At 45.1% G+C, this 24,818-nt stretch overlaps 2 protein-coding genes across 2 annotated transcripts in view; both read left to right on the top strand.

Moving 5' to 3' along the window:
- The first annotated feature begins 5,195 nt into the window (after positions 1 to 5,195).
- LOC111960752 (26S proteasome non-ATPase regulatory subunit 2) lies at positions 5,196 to 15,311 on the top strand. The gene is made up of 20 exons (XM_023982953.2): positions 5,196 to 5,402; positions 6,429 to 6,485; positions 6,950 to 7,114; positions 7,437 to 7,558; positions 8,005 to 8,229; positions 8,414 to 8,572; positions 10,042 to 10,186; positions 10,645 to 10,705; positions 10,813 to 10,959; positions 11,223 to 11,329; positions 11,476 to 11,603; positions 11,795 to 11,882; positions 11,993 to 12,257; positions 12,398 to 12,543; positions 12,781 to 12,864; positions 13,017 to 13,185; positions 13,435 to 13,529; positions 13,636 to 13,762; positions 14,068 to 14,186; positions 14,475 to 15,311. Exons 1-20 carry the CDS (start codon positions 5,298 to 5,300, stop codon positions 14,655 to 14,657), a joined length of 2,697 nt encoding a protein of 898 aa, XP_023838721.2. The 5' UTR covers positions 5,196 to 5,297; the 3' UTR covers positions 14,658 to 15,311.
- A 768-nt stretch (positions 15,312 to 16,079) lies between these two features.
- The window catches only part of LOC111960753 (eukaryotic translation initiation factor 4 gamma 1-like), a 62,285-nt gene continuing 53,546 nt past the window's right edge, over positions 16,080 to 24,818 (top strand). The window contains 5 exon segments of the mRNA XM_070439156.1: positions 16,080 to 16,177; positions 22,570 to 22,649; positions 22,761 to 22,866; positions 22,992 to 23,075; positions 23,489 to 23,521. Coding sequence (XP_070295257.1) covers positions 22,804 to 22,866; positions 22,992 to 23,075; positions 23,489 to 23,521 — 180 coding nt within the window. The 5' untranslated portion in view covers positions 16,080 to 16,177; positions 22,570 to 22,649; positions 22,761 to 22,803.

The raw sequence follows: 24,818 nt of genomic DNA, 5'->3' as shown, positions 1-24,818 counted from the left end.
AAGGAAAAAAAAGCTGAATATTTACACACGACAATAACGGGAAAAAACAAACACGGTCTTCTGCTACCCATCTTGGATGAAAGGAGAGGAGAAGGAAGATAAAGAGGCAAATAAAGGACCGGGAAGGATTGTAATAGGGGAGAGGAAGATAAGAGGGAACAGATAAGAGAGAGCCCGGAGGGATAGATGAGGAAGGGAGGGATAAAGGGAGGGAAGGATATTAGAGGGAAGAATAAGCAGGGCGAGGAAAGTGGGTGGAGGATAAGACAGGGAGGGAAGGATAAGGGAAGAATAAAGAGGAGGGGGGAGGATAAGAGGGAGGAGGGAGAGGATAAGAGGGAGGGGAGGATGAAGGGGGAAGGATAAGAGTGGAAGGGTAAGGATAGAAGAGGAAAATAAAGGGAAGGAAGGAAAGGGGAGGATAAGAAGGGATGGGACGGATAAGAGGGAAGTAGGGGAAGCAGATAAGGGGGTAGGATAGGGGGGGGAAGGATATAGAGGGCAGGGAGTGGAGAGGATAGAGGGGAGAGGGAAGGATAGGGAAAGAGGGAGAGGGAAGGATAAGAGGGAAAGGGAATGAAAAGGGGGAGGATAAAAAAGATGGGGAAGGATAAGAGGGAAAGGGAAAGATAAGAGGAGGGGGAAGGATAAGAGGGAGAGGGAAGGATAGTAAGGAGAGGGAAGGAAAGAAGGATAGGAGGGAGAGGGAAGGAAGGATAGGAGGGAGAGGGAAGGATAAGAGGGAGAGGGAAGGATAAGAGGGAGAGGGACTGAATGAAGATATGGAGAGTTTGTACGCCTGGAGCACCAATGCCTTTCAGAGAGATTCTAAGAGACAGGAGCGGATGCTATGGCATTCCGACGGATTCTAGAGCGTGTCCGACATTCGGATACTCAAGCTGCCAACGGAGACCTTGAAGGTCTAGAGAGGTGAGCTGAAACCAGACCCCATCTCAGACCAGCACCATCAACACACACTCTTAGGACAGGACAGCTAGGAGAGGAGTGACTGGATAATTTCCTGGCACTTGACCCCAATTTAATAGCACAACTGTTTGTCCTCAGCCACACCACACACCTGTTCTGTGGTATTCCTTGTCATTCTCTACTATGTAGTGATTCTTCTTACTGGAACTCTTCTGTAATATACCAGTAGATGAGAATGACTGAGTGAGGGAGTGAATATGCTTGTGTGCTATATTGTGAGAGGTGGAGGGAGGGAGGAGCAGGGAAAAGAGGAGAGGTGTAGTACTTGAAGTCTTTGGTGATATTGTTGGGGACTGATGCAACCCTGCAGGGTGTCAAAAGCCTTCTTTAGAAGGCACTCTGGGTTCTATAAAGACATGGTAACTGTTCCAACACAGAGCCAGTAAAGCATGTCATAACATATAATGAGTGGATTGTATATATGGAACAGCCTCCCAATGTTATACTTAAACAGTGTGTAGGAGTATTGTTCAAATAACCTGAACCTTATTTAGAATATCATAGTGTTCCGAGTTAAAAGAGTTTTCCAAGTGTCTCAGTCTCGGTACGGACACAGGCCAGCTCCATTAGTGGTTACCTCAATAATAACCTTATTATTTCAACCTTTATGACTTTGTAAAAAATTATCATCTTTACAGTGGAGAAAGTGGGCCTTGTTTAGACAAGCAAGTGAAAGCACTTAAGGGTAAAAAACACTCACTAAACCACAATGACCTGATGCTTGTTGGGAAATAGAAACTTGCGTGGACTGGGAGAAATATGACATCAGTGCAGTATTCCCAACTGAGCTTCTGTGTTTGTGTGTCTTGGTTGATCTTGAAATGTTCCCAGTCTCATCAAAAGAGATCACTGTGTTTTTATAGATGTCCATTTTCCAAGACACTGTTGCCTTGGTGACACCCTTGTAGTCTTCCTCAATAAACCAGTGAGACAATAGAAGAGAGAAAAGAAGAGAAAGCCAAAGACAACTACCTAGAGAGGACCCTTCACCCTTCCCTGCAGGCCCCGGACTGGGGACCCTCGCTGCAGGCCCCGGACTGGGGACCCTCGCTGCAGGCCCCGGACCATCACTGGAGGCTTCGTGCCATGGATCACCCACTGGAGGCTTCGTGCCATGGATCCATCCTGGAGGCTTCGTGCCATGGATCATCATCACTGGAGGGTTCGTGCCATGGATCACACTGGAGGCTTCGTCCATGGATCATCACTGGAGGCTTCGTGCATGGTCATACTGGACGGCTTCGTGCCATGGATCATCACTGGAGGCTTTGTGCCATGGATCATCACTGTAGGCTTCGTGCAATGGATCATCACTGTAATGAGGAGACGTATGGACAGCCTGGTGCGTGGAGCTGCCACAGGGCTTACCAGGCTGAGGAGACATACAGGAGGCCTAGTTCTGGGAGCATGCACAGGACTCACCAGGCTGGGAAGACATACTGGAGGCCTGGTTCTTGGAGCAGGCACCGGATACACTGGGCCGTGGAGGCGCACTGGAGGTTTCGAGCGTAGAGCCTGCACAACCCGTCCTGGCTGGATGGTTACCTTCGCCCGGCAAAGGCGGGGCACTGGCACAGGACGCACTGGGCTGTGCAGACGCACCGGAGACACAGTGCGCAGAGCCGGCGCAGGATATCCTGGGCAGTAGAGACGCACTGGCGGCCAGATGCGCTGAGCCGGCACCATCCGTACTGGCTGGATGCCCACTCTAGCCCGGCCGATGCGGGGAGCTGGAATATAGCGCACCAGGCTATGAGTGCGCACTGGAGACACCGTGCGCATCACTGCATAACACAGTGCCTGACCAGTCACACGCTCCCCACGGTAAGCACGGGGAGTTGGCTCAAGTCTCCAACCTGACACAGCCAATCTCCTCGTGTACCCCCCCCCAAACAAATTTTGGGGGCTGCCTCTCGTGCCTGCTCCGCTGTGCCAACTCCTCGTACTGTCGCCGCTCTGCTTTCCCCGCCTCTATCTCCTCCCTTGGACGCCGATACTCTCCAGCCTTTGCCCAGGGTCCCTTGCCTTCCAATATCTCCTCCCATGTCCATTCCTCCAGAAAACGCTGCTCCTCCCGGCCACGCCGCTTGGTCCGTTTATGGTGGGTAGTTCTGTCACGGACGCCGTCGTCGTGGAAATGACCGGACCAAGGTGCAGCGTGGTGAGCGTACATTTTACTTTATTATAAATTTCGCCAACAAAACAAGAAACAACAAAAATGAATGTGAAGCTTACTAGGGCTATACAGGCCACTAACAAAGACAACTACCCACAACTAAGGTGGAAAAACAGGCTGCCTAAGTATGATTCCCAATCAGAGACAACGATAGACAGCTGTCCCTGATTGAGAACCATACCCGGCCAAAACATATGTTTTGGCAGCGGGCCGTGTCAGTGGCACTGTATTGTCCTCAAAGCGAGCAAAGAAGTTGCTTAGTTTGTCTGGGAGCAAGAGCTCAGGCAGTAGGAAGTGCTCTCATTCATTTATATGCAGATGATGCAGTCTTATACTCAGCTGGCCCCTCCCCAGATTTTGTGTTAAATGCTCTACAACAAAGCTTTCAAAGTGTCAAACAAGCTTTCTCTACCCTTAACCTTGTTCTGAACACCTCCAAAACAAAGGTCATGTGGTTTGGTAAGAATAATGCCCCTCTCCCCACAGGTGTGATTACTACCTCTGAGGGTTTAGAGCTTGAGGTAGTCACCTCGTACAAGTACTTGGGAGTATGTGTAACAGTATAGCTTCTGTCCCTCTCCTCACCTCGGGCTTGAACCAGGGACCCTCTGCACACATCAACCACATTCACTCACAAAGCATCGTTACCCATCGCGCCACAAAAGCCACGGCCCTTGCAGAGCAAAGGGAACAACTACTTCTAGGTCTCAGAGCGAGTGACGTCACCGATTGAAACACTATTAGCGCGCACCACCACTAACTAGCTAGCCATTTCACATCGGCCACATATGGCTAGACGGTACACTGTCCTTCTCTCAGCACATATCAAAGCTGCAGGCTAAGGTTAAATGTACACTTGGTTTCCTCTATCGTAATCGCTCCTCTTTCACCCCAGCTGCCAAACTAACCTTGATTCAGATGACCATCCTACCCATGCTAGATTACGGAGACATAATTTATAGATCAGCAGGTAAGGGTGCTCTCGAGCGGCTAGATGTTCTTTACCATTCGGCCATCAGGTTTGCCACCAATGCTCCTTATAGGACACATCACTGCACTCTATACTCCTCTTTAAACTGGTAATCTCTGTATACCCGTTGCAAGACCCACTGGTTGATGCTTATTTATAAAACCCTTTTAGGCCTCACTCCCCCTATCTGAGATATCTACTGCAGCCCTCATCCTCCACATACAACACCCTTTCTGCCAGTCACATTCTGTTAAAGGTCCCCAAAGCACACACGTCCCTGGGTCACTCCTCTTTTCAGTTCACTGCAGCTAGCATGAGCTGCAACAAACACTCAAACTGGACAGTTTTATCTTAATCTCTTTATTCAAAGACTCAATCATGGACACTCTTACTGACAGTTGTGGCTGCGTTGCATGGTGTATTGTTGTCTCTACCTTCTTGCCCTTTGTGCTGTTGTCTGTGCCCAATAATGTTTGTACCATGTTGTGTTGCTGCCTTGCCATCTTGCTGTCTTAGGTCTCTCTTTACGTAGTGTTGTCTCTCTTGTCGTGATGTCAGATGTGTGTGTAACAGTATAACTTTAAACCGTCCCCTCGCCCCGGGCGCGAACCAGGGACCCTCTGCACACATCAACAACTGACACCCACGAAGGGTCGTTACCCATCGCTCCACAAAAGCCGAGGCCCTTGCAGAGCAAGGGGAAACCCTACTTCAGGTCTCAGAGCAAGTGACGTAACCGATTGAAATGCTATTAGCGCGTACCCGCTAACTAGCTAGCCATTTCACATCCGTTACATGTGTTTTGTCCTATATTTATCTGTTTTTTTTTATTTTATTTTTTTAAATCCCAGCCCCCGTCCCCGCAGGAGATATTTTGCCTTTTGGTAGGCCGTCATTGTAAATAAGAATGTGTTATTAACTGACTTGCCTAGTTAAATACATTTTAAAAATCACGCGAAAGCTTTTTCTTCTTCGTTTGTGTGTCAACATTGGATAGTCTAAGTGCTGCCATATATCGTTTTGGGGTTAGATTAGTGATCGGTGCAATATTATTCCTGCATAGCAGGTGGCAGTAGAACACAACCGTTCTTGAAGAGAGGAAGCAGTGTACCCGGTCTCCGGTTGTTCAGTGTATCCGTAGCCGAATTCCGTAAAAGTGCAACCATGGAGGAGGCAAAAAATAAAGATAAAAAGCAGTCCGAAAAGACAGAGGAAAAGGAGACTAAGCCCACAGGGAAGGACAAGGATAAAAAAGATGAGCAAGAACTGGTGAGTTGGGACACTTCTCAACATCTTGAACAAGGGAAGCAGAGTAGCGTTTTTGCCTGAGTCACTCACTGCATGTTTGAACAGGCCGAAAGCGTTGTCATTCAAAAGAATAACGAACTGTTTGAGTCACCTTTAATGGAGAAGTATGACATGGCTGGCTAAGTACGAGATGCCAACAATTACGATTATTATGTCCGACTGAAAGCGAGCTATAAAACTACCTAACGTTAGCATACCTAATGTTGACGTTAGCTTGCTAGCCTAGGGTAACAGTAGGAGCTGGCTGTGTTAGCTAACGTTAACTAACAATTGCTAATGACAGGCCAGAAAGTAACTACCGAAATGTAAACAACAATTTTGATAAGTATCTAGCTAGCCAAGTTACAATAATGTAACGTTAACTAGTATATTAATGTTAGTGTTGCAATGTAAACAACCATAATCCAAGTAGCTAACGTTTGCTCTCTGTTCGCTAATGTTGTTAGCTAACTAGCAAACAGTTAGCTACCCCAGTACAGTCACAGATTAGTTATACAAATCTTTGTTAGAGACCGTAACGTTAGCTAGCTAGCTAGTAGTGACTTTGGAACTGTAGTTACCTGCCTGCGGTTCAGATTGTCTCGTTGAGACAGCGTAGCTAGATTTGACATTATCAGTGATCTTTGATTGCGAGGTGGCTATAGTTTTTACGTGTTTGTTTGTTTAGTTAGGTAGCTATTTACATGGAGGGAGTTGTATAACTTATTAGCGAGTACATTAACAATAGCCCATTTTAAACACCATAACAATGGCAAGGTTACATACATAGTTATCATGGCAACCCTACCATCAGTCGACACTGGTATAGGACCGGTGTACGACAAAATGCTCCCAATATCTAGCTGTTAGCAAATTGCACAGCCTTTTATTGCAATAGTAACCTGTTTTTATTTACTGTTTACTGTGCAGGGTTCGGTTATTCAATTGCCCAACATCGCATATTGAATCTGTCATACTGTAATATCAGTTCCTCTTTTCTCTCTCCAGTCTGATGAGGACAAACAGCTGCAAGAAGAGCTGGAGATGATGGTGGAGAGACTTGGTGTGAGTACCACAAGAACTGCCGAGTACCACAATAACTACTAAACCTAAAGTCTGGTTTGCTTTAGACACTGGGACTATACTGCTCTACCAAGCAAAAAGGCAGTAACTAACTCATTTTCTACCAAATGAGCAATGTCATTTTTGCTACATTAAATACATGCTTAATCATGTGGACAAGTATCCTGCCTCTATTGTGTTTGGGAGAAAATGGGAACATGTTAGCAGTAACTGCATAAAGTTACTGTGAAAGCAAGGTAAATAAAAGCTATTTTTCTGCATTTTTGCTTGGTAGGGCAGTATAGCTTTTTCAATTCTTATGTATTATACTGTGCATAAGGTGTTGGTGGAAAGTCAGTCATTTACATACACTGCATGAACTTTGGTAGCTATGCTTATGAAACAACTTTCTTTGTACTTATGCAATGTACACCCCCCTGCCCCCTTTCTCTTTCACCCACCCACAGGAGACAGACACGTCTTTGTACCGGCCTGCTCTAGAGGAGCTGCGCAGGCAGATCCGCTCCTCCACCACCTCCATGACCTCTGTGCCCAAGCCCCTGAAGTTCCTGCGGCCACATTACGGCAAGCTCAAAGAGATCTACGAGGGCATGGTGCCTGGCGAGAACAAGGTGGGAACACCGATGGCTATGTCCTTGCTAAATGGCTAACTATTCACAGTGGGGAAACAGGAGGGAGGGATGGCAAGACGGTCTCATCCACTGTATTGCTTCTTTTCCCTGTCTGCTTTTTCTTTATAATCACTGTGCAAAAAATTTGGATGGATTTATTTTACAATGTTACTGGAGATACAGAAAAGAAAAACAAGGATATTGGACCTAGTATATTGGACATTGTAATTCTGGATGGAACTAGGGATTCATGTTCAGAAGGACCGATCATAACTGTAATTATGGATATGTCTAGCTAACTCATGTCTTTTTGTTTTTGCAGAGTTTCTGTGCAGACGTGGTGTCGGTCTTGGCCATGACAATGAGTGGGGAGCGGGAGTGTCTGAAGTACCGTCTGCTGGGCTCCCAGGAGGAGCTGGCATCCTGGGGACATGAATACGTCAGGTAGGATACGGGATGCCATTTGAAACGGCTAACACATGGGTGAATCCTACCTTCTACTTAAGTAGAATTTTCACTTTGTCATGCATTGATACCAATGGAAGACTAAGTAAAAATTTGACTTGTAATTTGCCTCATTCATTCCATGCCTGGCAGCTGTAGGCAGTTTCTGTGGTCTGACCTAGGGCTGTGACAATAACAGTATTTCAATTTTTTTCCCATGGAAAATTAAAATACGACGCAGACCGATCTGCTGTGTGTAAAATATTGTGTGCTATAGCTTGGAAAATAAATACATGTGACTCTGGATGACAACATAAGGATGTTTGTTTCCAACATTTGGGCTGTTTTCCTGAAGACGTTCAATCTTTTATTTTCTTTCAGCGATACTTACGAGTATCGTCCCGGCCCTAGTCTTCTACCCTAAACTCTGGTGTGTCTGTGTGTAGGCACCTGGCGGGCGAGGTGGCCAAGGAGTGGCAGGAGGTTGAGGAGAGTGATAAGACGCAGCAGGAGACTCTGCTGAAGCTGGTGAAGGAGATTGTGCCCTACAACATGGCCCACAACGCTGAGCACGAGGCCTGTGACCTGCTGATGGAGGTCGAGAAGCTGGAGATGCTGGAGCTCTACATAGATGATAATGCATATGCCAAGGTCTGCCTCTACCTCACCAGGTGAGTGGACAACACACACCTTACCATGTGAGGCAAACATATATACCTTCACACACATGTTCAAACACATGACCAGTCTGCCTCAACATACCTGTAGTGTGCCAACAGCAGCCTGAAGAGACAAAAGGATGTTCCTCTCATCAGTAATACCTAAACTCTCTGTCATCCTCTCTCTCTATGCCAGCTGTGTGAGCTACGTCCCTGAGCCAGAGAACTCTGCCCTGTTGAAGTGTTCCCTTAACATCTTCAGGAAGTTTAACCGTTACCCAGAGGCCCTGAGGCTGGCCCTGATGCTCAACGAYGTGGAACTGGTGGAGAACATCTTCACCTCCTGCAAAGACATGTACGGACTGACACAACACACTCACTGCACTCTCACACTTAATTATCTCACAGCAACACTTTCGCAAGAAGTGCTACCTACAGGTTACTGCCAAAATGAAAGAAACACTTGAGTAAATGAGGGATACAAAGTATACTGAACAAAAATAAAAATTCAATACAATTTCATAATTTTTACTGAGTTAATTTAAGGAAGTCAGTCAGTCAATTGAAATAAATAAATTGGGCCCTAATCTATTTCACATGACTGGACAGGGGCGAAGCCATGGGTGGGCCTGGGAGGGAATAGGCGGGCATAGGCCCAGCAAATCAGAATGAGTTGTTCTCCACAAAATAACTTTATTACAGACAGAAATACTCCTCAGTTTCATCAGCTGTCGGAGTGGCTGGTCTCAGAAGCTGGTTGTGGAGGTCCTGGGCTGGCGTGGTTATACATGGTCTGCGGTTGTGAGGCCGGTTGGACGTACTGACAAATTCTCTAAAACAACGTTGGAGGTGGCTTATAGTAAAATGGTAAATTCTCTGGCAACAACTCTGCTGAACATTCCTGCAGTTAGCATGCCAATTGAACGTCTCTCAAAATTTGAGACATCTTGTGGCATTGTGTTGTGAGGACTGCACATTTTAATGTCCTTTTAGCACAAGCTGCACCTGTGTAATGATCATGCTGTTTAATCAGCTTCCTGATATGCCACACCTGTCAAGTGAATGGATTATCTTGGCAAAGGAGAAATGCTCACTAACAGGGAAATAAAGACAATTCTGTACAAAAGTTAAGAAATAAGCTTTTTGTGCACATGGAACATTTCTGGGGTCTTTTATTTCAGCTCATGAAACATGGGACCAACACTACATTTTGCGTTTTATATTTTTGTTCAGTATATATTGAAAGCAGGTGCTTCCACACAGGTGTGGTTCCAAAGTTAATTAAGCAAATAAAACATCTCATCATGCTTAATTAGAGTTGCCTATTGTTTTGGCTACCATGGCTAGAAGAGAGCTGTGACTTTGATAGAGGGGTCTCAAAGGAGCATACGGTGTTTAAAGGGGTGTTTGTCTCAGTCACCAGATCTCAACCAATTGAACATTTTATTTGAGATTCTAGAGAAGCGCCTGAGATGGCGTTTTCCACCGCCATCAACAAAACCCCAAATTCTGGATTTTTTTTTGTTGAAGAATGGTGTCGCATCCCTTCTATAGAGTTCCAGACACTTGTTTGTAAAATCTAGGCCAAGGCGTATTGAAGCTGTTCTGGCAGCTCATGGTGGCCCAACTCCCAATTAGAAAACTTTATGTTGGTGTTTCCTTTATTTTAGCAGTTCCCTGTACAACCTATAGTGGTAAACCAGTATTTTCTTTCTAATCGTTATTCACATTTTCTACTGAGTCATTGGGAATGCATTCAGCAGTGTTTTCCATAGTTAATGATGTGCATGAAGAGTTGATGGTTTAGTGGGTGTTTTCCTGTAGTGTGATCCAGAAGGAGATGGCCTTCATGCTGGGCCGACACGGCATGTTCTTGGAGCTCAACGAGGACGTGGAGGACTACGAGGACCTGACGGAGATCATGTCCAATGTCCAGCTCAACAGCAACTTCCTGGCCCTGGCCCGAGAGGTGAGGAGGGAAGATGGGTCGACTACTAGAGAGAGGGGAGGGGGTTGGAAGAGTGAGTGTTTAGAGCAGGACTGAGGAGTGGGTCACTGTTGAAGTCAGTGGATGGAGTGTGACTGACAGTGGGGGCTGAGTGTATGTTAGAGAAGAGGTTTTTAGAGTAGGGCTAAGGAGAGGGGAATATGACCTGTAGAGGTGAGTCAGAGGACCGTGCTCTATTTGATATTGTTGAGAGGGGGAAATGGAGGAGGCTTGAAGAAGGTACTAAGAGGAGAGTTAAAATGTGGGGTAGGGGTCAGGGTGGGAGGATAATGGTGCATAGAGTGAGAGAACAAATGAGGCTGGAGGAAAATGAATGGCTGGTATAGTGAATAAACCAATTAGTGAAAGACATTTAAGCCTGTTAGTGGCTATGACTCAGCACCAGGCAGCCAGTAACGTACTGTTCCCTTTCTTTACAGTTGGACATCATGGAACCCAAAGTCCCAGATGACATCTACAAAACCCACCTGGAGAACAACAGTGAGTTCAGCACCTTCACTACAGCAGCTCACTAATGTCCTGGTTGTGTTCTATCACACTCCTCTATCCTCATCCTCCTTTTCATCACGCCATTGTCTGTCTGTCAGGGTTTGGAGGAAGTGGTTCCCAGGTGGACTCTGCTCGTATGAACCTGGCCTCCTCGTTTGTCAACGGCTTTGTCAACGCAGGGTTCGGACAGGACAAGCTGCTCACAGACGACGGCAACAAATGGCTGTACAAGAACAAAGACCATGGTGAGAGAACCCCCCCCCCCCACACACACACACAGCCTCACATCCCCGTCTTCAAATGGGCCTCGTGGTTCACATTTGTGGGGGTTTGACTGAAAATTGGTTCATGTTTGGTGGTTCGACAGTGAGTACCAGTCTCATGAATCTAGGATGCTTAGCAGTAACTTAATGTATCGCCTTCATTGCTAATCCTTCATTTCAAGCATAGTAACAAAAATAATATATTGCTGTTGTGTAAATGTTGCTAATTCTGTGTTTATCTCCAGGTATGCTGAGTGCTGCAGCCTCTCTGGGGATGATCCTGCTGTGGGATGTGGATGGTGGTCTGACACAGATAGACAAGTACCTCTACTCCTCAGAAGACTACATTAAGGTCAGCACACACACTCAGCCTCTTACCAAACACACTGCATTAAAACCTCCTCACTACAACCTTCACAGCATCCAGAAAAGCCCTAAACATCCTATTCATGTAGATATGTCTCCCCCTCTCTTTCTCTTCTCTCTCTCTCCCTGTAGTCGGGCGCCCTCCTGGCTTGTGGCATAGTAAACTCTGGGGTGAGGAACGAGTGTGACCCGGCCCTGGCCCTGCTGTCAGACTACGTCCTCCACAACAGCAACATCATGCGGATAGGAGCCATCTTCGGGTAAGGAGAGAAGGAAATGCGTGTTTAGTCCCAAGTCAACCCCTAGCCCCTACTGCCTGACACCTCTTACACCTCGTACATTAAAGATTTGTATTGAGGTTTGTTTAGTCCATTAGCACAGTGTAATCTCTGCCTGTGAAAAGTACTTGTTTAGGTGGGGTTTGACCCTGACCTTTCTCCTCTATCCCCAGCCTGGGCCTGGCATATGCTGGCTCGAACCGTGAGGACGTCCTCTCTCTGCTGCTGCCCGTCATGGTAGACTCCAAGTCCAGCATGGAGGTACTGTGTGTGTAGTTCCACAGTTTGTCAGGGTTTAAGTCTATTACACATCCACACTCATTAAACCCAGCTCACTGTCCCATGTTATGTGTCTTGTCACACACTCTCAGGTGGCAGGTGTGACGGCGCTGGCGTGCGGTATGATCGCGGTGGGCTCGTGCAACGGTGACGTCACCTCCACCATCGTCCAGTCCATCATGGAGAAGAGTGAGCTGGAGCTGAAAGACACATATGCCCGCTGGCTGCCCCTGGGCCTGGGCCTCAACCACCTGGGTAAAGGGGAGGCCATTGAGACCACCCTGGCAGCGCTGCAGGTGGTGCCTGAGCCCTTCCGCAGCTTCGCCAACACGCTGGTGGACGTCTGTGCCTATGCAGGTCAGTCTCATAGCTGCAGAGTTATCATTTTGTCTCCAATTCTCTTTGTTTTTTATTTGATTTACATATTTATTTATACAGTTGATCTCATTGAGATTTACAAGTGATGGCTTTCCTATATTTATCTCTCTCGATGCTAGGTTCTGGTAATGTACTGAAGGTGCAGCAGCTGCTCCACATCTGCAGTGAGCACTATGAAGCCAAAGAGAAGGAGGAGGAAAAAGACAAGAAGGATAAGAAGGACAAAGACAAGAAAGAGAGTGCAGCTGACATGGGCTCCCACCAGGTATGCCAGGCTTTTGTTAATAAAGGGGTGTCAGGTAGCCTAGTGTTTTAAGAGCGCTGGTTTGAATCCCCTAGCCAACTAGGTGAAAAATCTGGTGGCCTTGAGCAAGGCACTTAACCCTAATTGCTCCTGTAAGTCACTCTGGATAAATGACGACAAATGTAAAATACAATCTAATGAGGGGTTTGAATTAAGATTTGATATTGAACTAATCTGCTCTCTGCTTCCCCCTCCCAGGGTGTGGCTGTCCTGGGTATTGCACTCATTGCTATGGGAGAAGAGATTGGCTCAGAGATGGCACTACGGGCATTTGGACACCTGGTCAGTATAACCTCTGTCCTATTCACTCCATTTGGCTTCAACACATTTTCAGGACATGTTGGGTTGATTTAGCCCCTGTCTCTTTGGCTCAATCCAACCATCCTACATCTAACTGTTTTTCTCCATCTCCATTGTCTTGCCTTCTCTCCTAGTTGCGGTATGGAGAGCCTACTCTAAGGCGTGCGGTACCTCTGGCCTTGGCCCTGATCTCCGTGTCGAATCCTCGCCTCAACATCCTGGACACACTCAGCAAGTTCTCCCACGATGCTGACCCAGAGGTCTCCCACAACTCCATCTTTGCCATGGGCATGGTGGGCAGCGGTGAGTGGGCCCCAATCAGTGTCTTCGTTATTATATTGAGACGTTCAAAGTTATTTCGATTTGCCTCACTAAGTTATTACAATGTTCCTCTGTAATTATTCCTTGTCCTTGAATAACAAAAATAATGTATAACTGTGAATTCACTGTGCCAGATGACATCAACGTAGGAGACCTTCTCCATTGACTGCGTCTCAAGCTGTGATTGGTTTCCATGACGACTCACGGCTCCATCGCTCTCTCTCTCTGCAGGAACAAACAATGCCCGCCTGGCTGCCATGCTGAGGCAGCTGGCTCAGTACCATGCCAAAGACCCCAACAACCTCTTTATGGTCCGACTTGCACAGGTGGGTAGCAAAAAGAGGTGCCGCTCTGGCACTCTAACCTATGTGTTAGAGGTGGAGAGTATGTGTCTCTGTGTCTCCTAACCCTTGCTCTGTGCCATGTCCACAGGGTCTGACTCACCTGGGTAAAGGGACATTGACACTGTGTCCGTACCACAGTGACAGGCAGCTAATGAGTCAGGTGGCTGTGGCAGGACTACTCACTGTCCTCGTCTCCTTCCTCGATGTCAAGAACAGTAAGCCCTTTTCCTCATTTACTCTTCACCACTCATTTTATTTGCTTCTTCCTCCCCTCTCTTTTTCCACATCTGTTTGGTTAGGATTGGGGATTTCTGTTGAGTAATTTTAGGAAGTGACCTGAATTTCAATATATGGATGGAAAATTCCACTTAAAAAAAAACAATTAGCAATTGTTCAACTCCTGAATGGCATTGGCCCTTGCCCAGCTAGTTCCACTATCTTCCTTTTATGTCGGGTAGTAAGTCTTCTAAATGCCTTGACCTAGGTCTAAATATTTGGCTGTTTCCTGTGTGTGCTGCAGTAATCCTGGGGAAGTCTCATTACGTTCTCTATGGACTGGTGGCTGCCATGCAGCCCCGTATGCTGGTCACATTCGATGAGGAGCTGAGGCCGCTGCCCGTGTCCGTCAGGGTGGGACAGGTAAGGACTGCTGCTCTTAATAAGATCCTGGAGGATTAACTTCATATTCAAAATACAATGCTAGTTGAGGATGTAGCCTAGATGGTGTGATGAAGGCCAGACCGTCAGCACGATGTGATGCTTTGCAAGTGAAATGTACTGGAGATTTTCATTTTAACAATGGTTGAACATCTCCAATGCGAAGTAACGTCTAGATGTGCAAGTGCTTTTCACTCTCAAGATGAAATGCTATAAGATGATGGCAGAGTGGATTCGACCTCATGGTTCATGTATGTAATTGGTCCATAGGCGGTGGACGTGGTTGGTCAGGCCGGGAAGCCCAAAGCCATCACAGGTTTCCAGACCCATACCACGCCGGTGCTCCTGGCCCATGGAGAGAGGGCAGAGCTGGCCACAGAGGAGTATCTCCCCGTCACCCCCATCCTGGAGGGCTTTGTCATCCTCCGCAAGAACCCCAACTACGATGCCTAGATTACCCCCTACTGTCCTCCCCTGGTACCCACCCTACTCTCCTTAGTGGTCCCTCATTGGTAGTAGGGGTAGCCCTCCCTGGCTCTTTTACACCTCATGTTTTAGTACTTTATTCCATGTCTGAAAAGAGCCAGGAAGGCCTACCCCTCTTTCTTTCTCTTGTCAACAGCTTCTCTCCATCCTGTGAAAATTTGGTTGTGTTCTGGGTGGCCAAACTGACTGGAGCAGGGAGTGGAAACTGGGACCTCATTCACTGTTTAAATTAGTTTCCTCTTTGATCTAGGATCAGTTCCACATAAATGTATTACATCATCTCTTTCAGGCTCCACAATATAACTGATCTAGGGTCAGCAATCAGGAAGGAAGTGTTCAGCCTCTCCCGGTTTGTGATATTTTCCCCCACTAATTGGTCTTTTAGACCAATCACATCAGATATTTTTCAGATCTGATTTAGCGAAAAAAGATCAGAATTGGGCTGATGAACAACATACGCTCAGTCTGCATCAAATCTACAACCAGTTTCTCTTTCCCCACCCATGATATCCTCTTTTTGTAATTAGAGCATGGAAAATGTGTCTTCATCATCGTTCAGTTTTTTTTATTTTGTTTTGTTAAAGTACTGTAAAAAAGGTTAAAATAAAAGTTTCAGATCCACTTGGTGGAGTTGTCTATCACCAGGTCTGTTTGTCATATGAGGGACAAGTTTCTGAAAGATCAGTCATTTTTTATGACAGCCTGCAGATATGGATGGCTAATTATGAAACTGAGCAGGGGCAAGGAGGAACTGAGGTGACACTGGTCATGAACCCTCACTGCAGCAAAGGTATGAATACTTGCTGGATGTTGCAGACAATGGACACATTTTATTGAACATTTGAAATACACATGTAATGAAAGAATGCATATTAAACACATACATTTGACACATCATGATAAACTGTTCAAACTGCAGTCAAGACTCTGGCTATGCCCATACAAGCAAAATCAACCCACCAGTTTGTTTTTGTGTGTAAATGAATACGTTTAATATTAAACGAATATTGTACTGCACATTAGTTTGTGGTTCAACAGTTCATCGTTAACTAAAACGTGTAGCTAAAATCACACCGGCGTCCCTGTCACATGACTGATTAAACCGGAATTTGACTACCGGCTTCCGGGACCGTCCGACTGCGGACTGAAGGAGAGAAAGGTAAATGTTAGGGTTTCCAACTATATTCTTTGCTAGTTCAGAACTGTGAGAAACCAATTGACAATCAGCACTCATCCGCGCTTTTAAATGGACTTTAAGCCCAGTAGATCGATCTGGGGGATAGAGTTGTCGCTCCTTTTCCAGAATGATTTTTCCTCTGCTAGCCCGACCAACCCCCACCCCAAAAAGGGATAGGACACCCCCTTCCTAAGTCCTAAGAGGTGATAAACGTTAGCTTACGAAATAGAATTGACGAAGGCAGAAGGTTTCGACATTTTGAATCACTTTATTAACTAGCCAATATCCTTCAACATTGAGCAAATGTATGGTAAGAATTCTATATGCAGCCGTTGGCTGGCTTGGTATTGATTTGAGGTAGCAAACTAACTTCAGTTGGATTTGTTAACGTTATGAGAAACTGTCCTATGCTTTTCTCGGTTTGTGGGTTGCTTGTTTTTGGTAACAAATGTTATGTCATATGTTACTTTATTCTTGAGGAATGGACATTGAACCCAATCGTTAAAGAATTAACGTTATAGTTGACGTACCTGTAGTTAGCTGGTGCTGGTTAAGGTTGCAGTATTTTGTCGCCTTCCCAGTCCGCATGGCTGTGTTGTAACCAGTGTTATCTAGTTATGTGTTGCTTTCTAGACAACTGGGAACTAGGAAAAAGGTCAAGTCATGACGCTAATACTATTCAGGTCGGAAAGTCTTAGTCCTAGAAAGTGTCCGACTGGATGACTGTTCCAAATGGGTTCTCAGTTGGCACTCTTATTTTTTTTTAGTTCCCAATTGTTTTGAACGCGGCATATAGCCCACATTTGTGGCGTGTGTAATTTGACAGAGGGATGTGATATTGTGGGATCTCAGTTAACTGAGAATACATACTGCTTATGTATGGCCAGTGGTAGGATCCACATTGGCAAGTTCGTTCCTTGGATCCCATGCGTCATGTTCAGAGGATGACACAGCATGACGAGGATGCTACCCTGCGGTTGAAATGGCACTGATGCTGATCAGTTTACTGGTAGTAGTTGCCACACGTTAGTTTCCATCTTTTCATTCTTAATCTTTTCGGTATTTGGGAGACCGCTTGCTAGCTGAGGAACGCTCAATTTCGTTCACATATATCCGCCTCGATATAAGAGAACGGAGTGGAACGTTCATCACCAACTACTTGCTTGCTAGCCTGCATGTAATCATATGCACTTTAGGGTTTGCTGTAAGCGTTGACAATCAAACAAAGCAGAAAAACAGCAAATTAGAGAATCTAAATCCGTTAAGAGAATAGAGGAGAACAAGAAGCCGGCTGCTGCGTGCACTGTGCCACACTTACTACGCGCGCTAAAGCCTGAAAACCAACCACGTGGTAACTCAAATTGGCTTGGGAAAGAGCTGGTTGCAACTAGCTAGTTAACACAGCCACAAAGTCAGAATTGGCTATATCGTAAAAAAAAAAATGTTAAACACATATGAGCTTTTTGGTCTTAATTTAAGGCTAGACATGAGGTTATCACTGTGGTTGGGGTAAATTGTATAAATAGGTGGTGTTTATAACGCTGTGGTAACTAGTGACGATCGAAAAAGCTGTTTGAACAACATGGCGCCACACAGCGTAGCCATCCTACACGCCTTTTTGTCTCACGTTATCGGAACTTGGCAGAACTGAGGGTTTGAAAGTTATCCACAATCCGTAGCCTACATGCATGTAGTTAGCAATATTACTGTGTCTATTATGTGACAGTTGTCAGGTCTGCTTTTTTTGTTGTCCTGTGAATTTGTAATTATGTATGTTGTGCGTGAATGAAAAATGACCGGTGTGGCTTGTACATTAATGCTAAGAGGATAATGTAGCGTAGGAAATAATTCATTTGGCATTCGCTCAAATGTCTGGTCTTGTTTGGCAAGGATGTCCGACAAGTTGTCTTTCTGTTGTAGTAACATCAGCATTAGAGAAGCGATTGCCGATATACGGCGTTTACGGACAAGTGAATTTGGCTGAGAACCTCGGCTCAAAATGGATGCCGATTCAGAGTAGCTCGTGAGCCTTGAGGCAGGCGAGCCATGATCCCAGATGTGCCCCATTATTAGTCCTCTACCAAATGCTTTTTTTGATGAATAGCTTTGGCTTTCATGTTGAATTCGTCATTGTAAATAACACTAGTGGAATTGTGATGACCAGTAACCAATAACTGCTTTAGCCTGTGTTGATAATTGGATATAGAGAAGGGTGAGCCGGTCAAGGATCGATTCGGACAAGGTGGTAAATTGTATGACAAGCGACAGCTTTATTTAAGAGTAAAGATATCTGGTACAAGCGTATACGGTCTCGTTCCTTCGGCTCATAGAGAACCTCCAGAAAAAAGCCCAGATAACAGAATGCATAGACATTTTATACAACACAGAAAGTAGGTTGAGTCTGGAAGTTCTGGTCCTCTGGTTGGTTTTGATGAGTTGGGCGAGGTCTCCTTCAGGCTAGTATCACTGTCCCATTGGCTCTGAGTAGAGTTCTTTGTCTTCAGAAATGTTCAGCTAAAACAGGAGATTAGGTGTGTGCGTAGATGTTCCTATTTTGACATTTCTGTGTGTCTCTGTAAAATGTTCAGACTGAAGAGGAGTTTTTGTGTGTGCGTAGTCAGCCCCCTGTCCTTGGGTATGCGTGTGTGTGTCTTATTATCTCGTGAAATACAGTACCAAGCACTCTTTTCTTATCAGTGTTTATAAAAGGTCAGTGTCAGCCATCTGTCTCTGGGTATGTGTGTGGGTCTCTGTATCTGTTTATGAGTTTGTGAGAAACCCTGTTTTGAAAGAAGTTAGTTATAACAACGTAATAGCAATGTGCTTGTGTTATTTTAAATGGTATTTATTACACCTGCCAAGTGTGCCACCATTGTAATTTAGTAATGTAACCATTATTTAACTAGGTAAATCAGTAAGAACAAATCATGATTTACAATGACAGCCAAACCCGGACGATGCTGGGCCAATTGTCGGGTGTGATACAGCCTGGATTTGGACTGTAGTGATGCCTCTTGCACTGAGATGCAGTGCCTTAGACCACTGTGCCACTTAGGGGTACACACCTGTCTGGTCCTGGGTGAAAAGGGTTAGGAAGTCCTGATGTAGAAAATGAGATCACTCACCTGTGATCTGAATGTTGTTGATAATCCAAATCCAATGTACAGAGAACACTGTGTCATTAAATTCTGCCCAACAGATGTAAAGTTGTTCTTTATCACATTTGAATTTGAAATGCTCTCAGGGATGGGATCTGGCTGATGAGTAGTGATAGGAATGAGGTCATTGTAGCAAGAATTTTAGGACAAGACAGACCACAACAATCCAGAGCCAATTGGCCCCCGATGTCCCCCGTAAGGCTTGTTATATATTAAGCTATGGTTTACATAGAAAAATGATGCGAGTGATGTCTTGTTTCCTTCCTTTCCATCACAGACATACATGTCTTTGTGTGGCACTGCCATAGGCCTATTGACCTGGCTGATACTGTAAAACTCTAAAGCATGGTATCTCATAGCAACAGACGTTTCAAAGGTCCTGCAAGCTAGTGTGTTTGAATCGTTTAGCATGTGACATGTCAATGCCACTGTTTAGTAATTGCCTGAAGCACTCTTGGGGGTTGAGATTGCATAACAAAACGTTTTGTGAACTTACCGTGATGCTACCGTTCACATAGACGCATAGCTAGAATTATCCACTACTAGTGCATAGTTACACACGCAAACAAACACTTTTTCAGCTTTGTTAATGACCTCACTAGGTCATGGTGTCATGTTGGGCTTATGCATCGGTCTCTGTTCAGACCCCTTGACTGTTTCCACAGTTTGTTACGTTACAGCCTTATTCTAAAATGTATTAGATAAAAACTATTTCTCAACAATCTACACACAATACCCCATAAGGACAATGCGAAAACAGGTTTTTAGAAAAACAAATGTCTTATTTACATAAGTATTCAGACCCTTTGCTTTGAGACATGAAATTGAGGTCAGGTGCATCCTGTTTCCATTGATCATCTTTGAGATGTTTTGATTGGAGTCCACCTGTGTCCAATCAATTGAATTTAACATCATTTGGAAAGGCACACACCTGTCTATATAAGGTTCCACAGCTGACAGTGCATGTCAGAGCAAATACCAATCCATGATGTCAAAGGAACAAAGGAACAGATCTGTCGAAGGGTACCAAAACATTTCTGCACCATGTTGATTTTTGTCCCCCCCACACCAGAAGTAATCAGGACATGCAGGTTGAAATATCAAAACCAACTCTGAACCAATTATATTAAGTTGGGGACAGGTTGAAAAGCATTAAACATGTATGGCAATTTAGGTAGCTAGCTAGCTTCCTATTGCTAGCTAATTTGTCCTGGGATATAAACATTGGGTTGTTATTTTACCTGAAATGCACAAGGTCCTCTACGCCGACAATTAATCCACAGATAAAACGGTCAATTGAAATGGTTTCTCGTCATCTCTCCTGCTTCTTTTTCATCTAAGGACTTTATATGGCGGTTGGCAACCAACTTTACGGTGCATTACTACAACCAACTGCAGTGTGGACCTCAGTTCATCTTTCAGTCACCCACGTGGGTATATGCTCCTAAAAACCAATGAGGAGATTTGAGAGGCAGGACTTGCAGCGCGTTGAGCATCATAAATAGAACCACGTTCTAACTCGCAAACAGTTGTCGCGCAATGATTGAATAACATGCATGTGTACATTTATTTTGCACCACTCGCGCACGTGAGTCCACCTGTGTTAAATTCAATTGATTGGACATGATTCAGGACAAGTCTCTGAATGTCCTTGAGTGGCCCAGCTGGAACCCGGACTTGAACCAGCTTGACCATCTCTGGAGATACCTGAAAATAGCTGTGCAGCAATGCTCCCCATCCAACCAAGACGAAGCTTGAGAGGATCTGCAGAAAATAATGGGAGAAATGCCCCAAATACAGGTGTGCGTATCTTGTAGCAACATACCGAAGAAGACTCAAGGCTGTAATTGCTGCCAAATGTGCTTCAACAAAGTACTGAGTAAAGGGTCTGAATACTTATGTAAATGTGATATTTCAGTTTTTATTTTATTTTAAATAAATTATTAAAAAGGCCAAACCTGTTTTTTCTTTGTCATTATGCGGTATTGTGTATAGATTTTAAAATATTTAACTGTTTAATCAATTTTAGAGTAAGGCTGTAACGTAACGAAGTGTGGAAAAAGTCAAGTGGTCTGAATACTTTCCGAAGGCACTGTATATGGTCATCACTGTTCGCTCATCAGGGAACTCAACTGTAGCCTCCATCCATCCCTTTCTGAGGGAACAGCTTTAGGTCTCTGCTATAGGGTGTGTCCCAGTGTCCCCTTTGGAAAACATGGGTCTCTCCCCACAGGGTGAAGCAGTCTTTCATTGGCTGTCTTGCTGTCAGGGTGAGCACAGGGAGACCCTCTAAAGGGGTCTATGCAACAGAAGCCACGGTAGGTCTGTTTGCATCACTATGTAGTTCTATGTACATTTGTGCGGCTGAATTTTTGGAACTTGATGTAAACAGACCTCCGTTTGCATAGACTGTGGAGAGCCCTTTATAGCCCCGGAGTGTGAACTCCGCACAATCTCCCTCTGTTTCTGACCATAATCAACCAGCACCTCCTTTTTAGAGACATTGCCATTTCCCTTCCAACTCCCCCACCGTTCTGAGGGTGTGGTAGCGTCAGTGGAAAATGTCTAAGTTTGCTGTTCCGACAGTCAATATATTTTTTTAAAGGTGCTAGGTTTGTCTAGTGTGCTTTTCTTCTCCTCTGTCTAACAGTCAGTTTTTCTGTTTTGGCTTCTTTCACCTGACAGAAGTGTAATTTCCATTTAAAAAACATGGACTCGGCATGATTTGGGGCTTTTCCCCACTGCTCTTTGTGTGGCAGGGCAGTCTGCATTTACTGTTACTTTAGGAGTAAACAATGTTGGGTTTCACCCAGGGGCCATCGGGACCATAGTAAGGATGGAGAGGATATATTTTTTTTGACTGGGGCCTCCATTGGTATGGGGCCAATTTTGTTATGTTTGAGTCACTCAGATGGCATAAGCCATGGCAAAATGTGTAGAATTTCTGGAAATCTGCTTTAAAACCGAAAATGTTCTCTCAAGCCCCATGGCGAGATGTGTAGAATTGCAGGAAATCTGCTTTATAAAAAAGGTGATATTTTGTGATTGCGGCCAACAGGAAGGCCTAAAATGTTCGGTCAGCGACCGCTCCATTGGCCACGCCCCCACCCCACCTGCCACCTAAGCCCTATTTTTTTTAAACTCTAGTCTGCTGTACCTGTGCCAAAACGCTGGTATTTTTCATCCTGTTGCTTGTTCTCCTTTTTTAAATAGTGAGACAACATGTTTTCAACACTTTATTTATTTCCATGACTGATAAACTCATTTTCTCTTAATCTCTCGTCTCTGCAGCAGACGTACCTATGTAATAGGTATGTTTAGAACATCAACTTGCAATAAAATCGCAGTATCGAATCGCAATAGCGTACATATAGAATCGCAATTTTGTATTGGCACCTAAGTCATATCGCGAGGTCCTGGCAATTCCCAGCCCTAGAAAATATGCCGGTCTCCTGGAGAATAGGATTGTATCCAATGGATTGGTACACAGGGGACTCATAACTGAGATGACAATCTTACCTTTCACCCTCTCTCTCTCTGATAGGTTGATCAGAGGACAGACGACCACCACGTTGGCACACCACATCCTTGCTCCCGTTCCTGGGACTAAACACGGTTCAAAGTGTGAGTGCTGATCAACAAAGCCTAAACACCATTCTCTTGGTCTCTCGCTCTCTTCTAGTTCATCACTGATTTTTCTCTTCACCTCCTCCACTCTGTTATTCCTCCTCTCAGATTTCTGTGCAGGTCCGAGTGCACCCATGCAGAACCACATGAAATGAATAAAGCAGCACAGTCTTTAACGCGACCCCACCCTGCCCCCTCCCCCGGACTCCAGCTAGTAAGGGGAATCTACTATCTGTTTAGATTGAAGCTCCAATCTTGTCTTGTGGTTTGTCCAATCAGTAACCATATTGTTGATCATGGTCTCTCCCCTCATTTCCTCTTTTTCTCTCCCGTTCACAGCCCACGTTCCCTCCTGGACAGCCCCCCTCTGTTGTCTTTGCCACCCCACCTCCACAAATGAACCCAGCGCCACAGCCCCGACAGGTACACATGTTCGTCACCCCACAGCTTCACCTCTTGACATTACTTATTATTTCAGCTGTCAGATTCTTCTCTGTAGTGCAGTATCTTAATCCATTGGTAGGAATGTAGATTATGCTACATGCCAACTCTCACTCTTTCCTACAACTAAGCTCTCCTGTTGATTCCATCTCATACGGTTTTAGCGTCCAGTGTGTGTACGTTCCAACCTGTCAACGTTACTTCTGGAAGGCAAAATCATTATGTCAGATCTCAGATGAGACTTGTATTGTGTTCTGAATCCTCTTGTTAATCCCTGCTCCCTGCCTTCCTATCTGTGTGTGGTTATGGAGGAAGGTTGTATCCGCTGCTCTCCAGCTGGTGTCCTATGTGGTTTTAACCTCTGACCTGTGACCTGTCTTGCCCTCCTTTTCTAGTTCGCCCCCGTGCCCCGTGCTTTACACCAACAGGTACTAACAGTCTGATTTGGGTGGGCTGGGTTGGAATTATGGGCAGTGTGGAATTCTCTTCACTTGCATTTCCTGTCTTCCTGAACTGTTTCTGAGCACTGAATGTTCTAAAACCTACTCATGTTTAATATGGGAGGCTAAGAGATTTAATCTGCTGTAGAATCCAATTCAGAAAGTATTCTGGGATGTCTTGTCTCTGAGGACCGCATTCATTGGGAACTTATCATGTTCACACACCAGGGTTTCCATTAGCTGGTAATGGCAGAAACAACAATAAATGAAATTTGGCTCTGGCCAGTTAGTTGTCCAGGAGAAGATTGTAATGCTTTTTGCCTATTCATTGATGGAAATATATTTGGCTGGACATGCTTTTCGGTCTATAGGTTAGTTTCCAGAATTTAGATTGCGTTATCTGTGGATCTGTTGGGGCGGTATGCAAATTGGAATGGGTCTAGGGCAGTGGTTCCCAAACTTTTTATAGTCCCGTACCTCTTCAAACATTCCACCTCCAGCTGCGTACCCCTTCTAGCACCAGGGTCAGCACACTCTCAAATGTTGTTTTTTGCCATCATTGTAAGCGTGCTACACACACACTATACAATACATTTATTAAACATAAGAGTGAGGGAGTTTGTCACAACCCGGCTCATGGGAAGTGACAAAGAGCTCTTATAGGACCAGGGCACATATAATAATCAATTACTTTGCTCTTTATTTAGCCATCTTACATATACAACCTTATTTGTTCATCGAAAATTGTGAATAGGGGACGCAGATAGCCTAGTGGTTAGAGAGTTGGGCCAGTAACCTAAAGGATGCTCGATCGAATCCCCGAGCTGACAAGGTAAAAATCTGTCATTCTGCCCCTGAACAAGGCAGTTAACCCACTATTCCTAGGCCGTCGTTGTAAAATAAGAATTTGTTCTTAATTGACTTGCCTAAAAAAATAGCTTACAACAGGTTAATGAGAAGGGTGTGCTTGAAAAGATGCACATAACTCTGCAATGTTGGGTTGTATTGGAGAGAGTCTCAGCCTTAAATAATTTTCCACACACAGTCTGTGCCTGTGTTTAGTTTTCATGCTAGTGAAGGCCGAGAATCCACTCTCACATAGGTACATGGTTGCAAAGTGCATCAGTGTCTTAACAGTGTGATTTGCCAAGGCAGAACACTCTGAGCGCAGCCCAATCCAGAAATCTGGCAGTGGCTTCTGATTAAATTCAATTTTCATAGAACCGCTTGTTGCAATTTCGTTGAGGCTCTCTTGTTCAGATATCGGTAAGTGTACTGGAGGCAG

Source organism: Salvelinus sp. IW2-2015, linkage group LG4p, assembly GCF_002910315.2.
Source record: "Salvelinus sp. IW2-2015 linkage group LG4p, ASM291031v2, whole genome shotgun sequence".
Classification (NCBI taxonomy): domain Eukaryota; kingdom Metazoa; phylum Chordata; class Actinopteri; order Salmoniformes; family Salmonidae; genus Salvelinus; species Salvelinus sp. IW2-2015.
The sequence above is the reverse complement of the archived record's forward strand: the minus strand, read 5'-3'. Positions and strand labels throughout refer to the sequence as shown.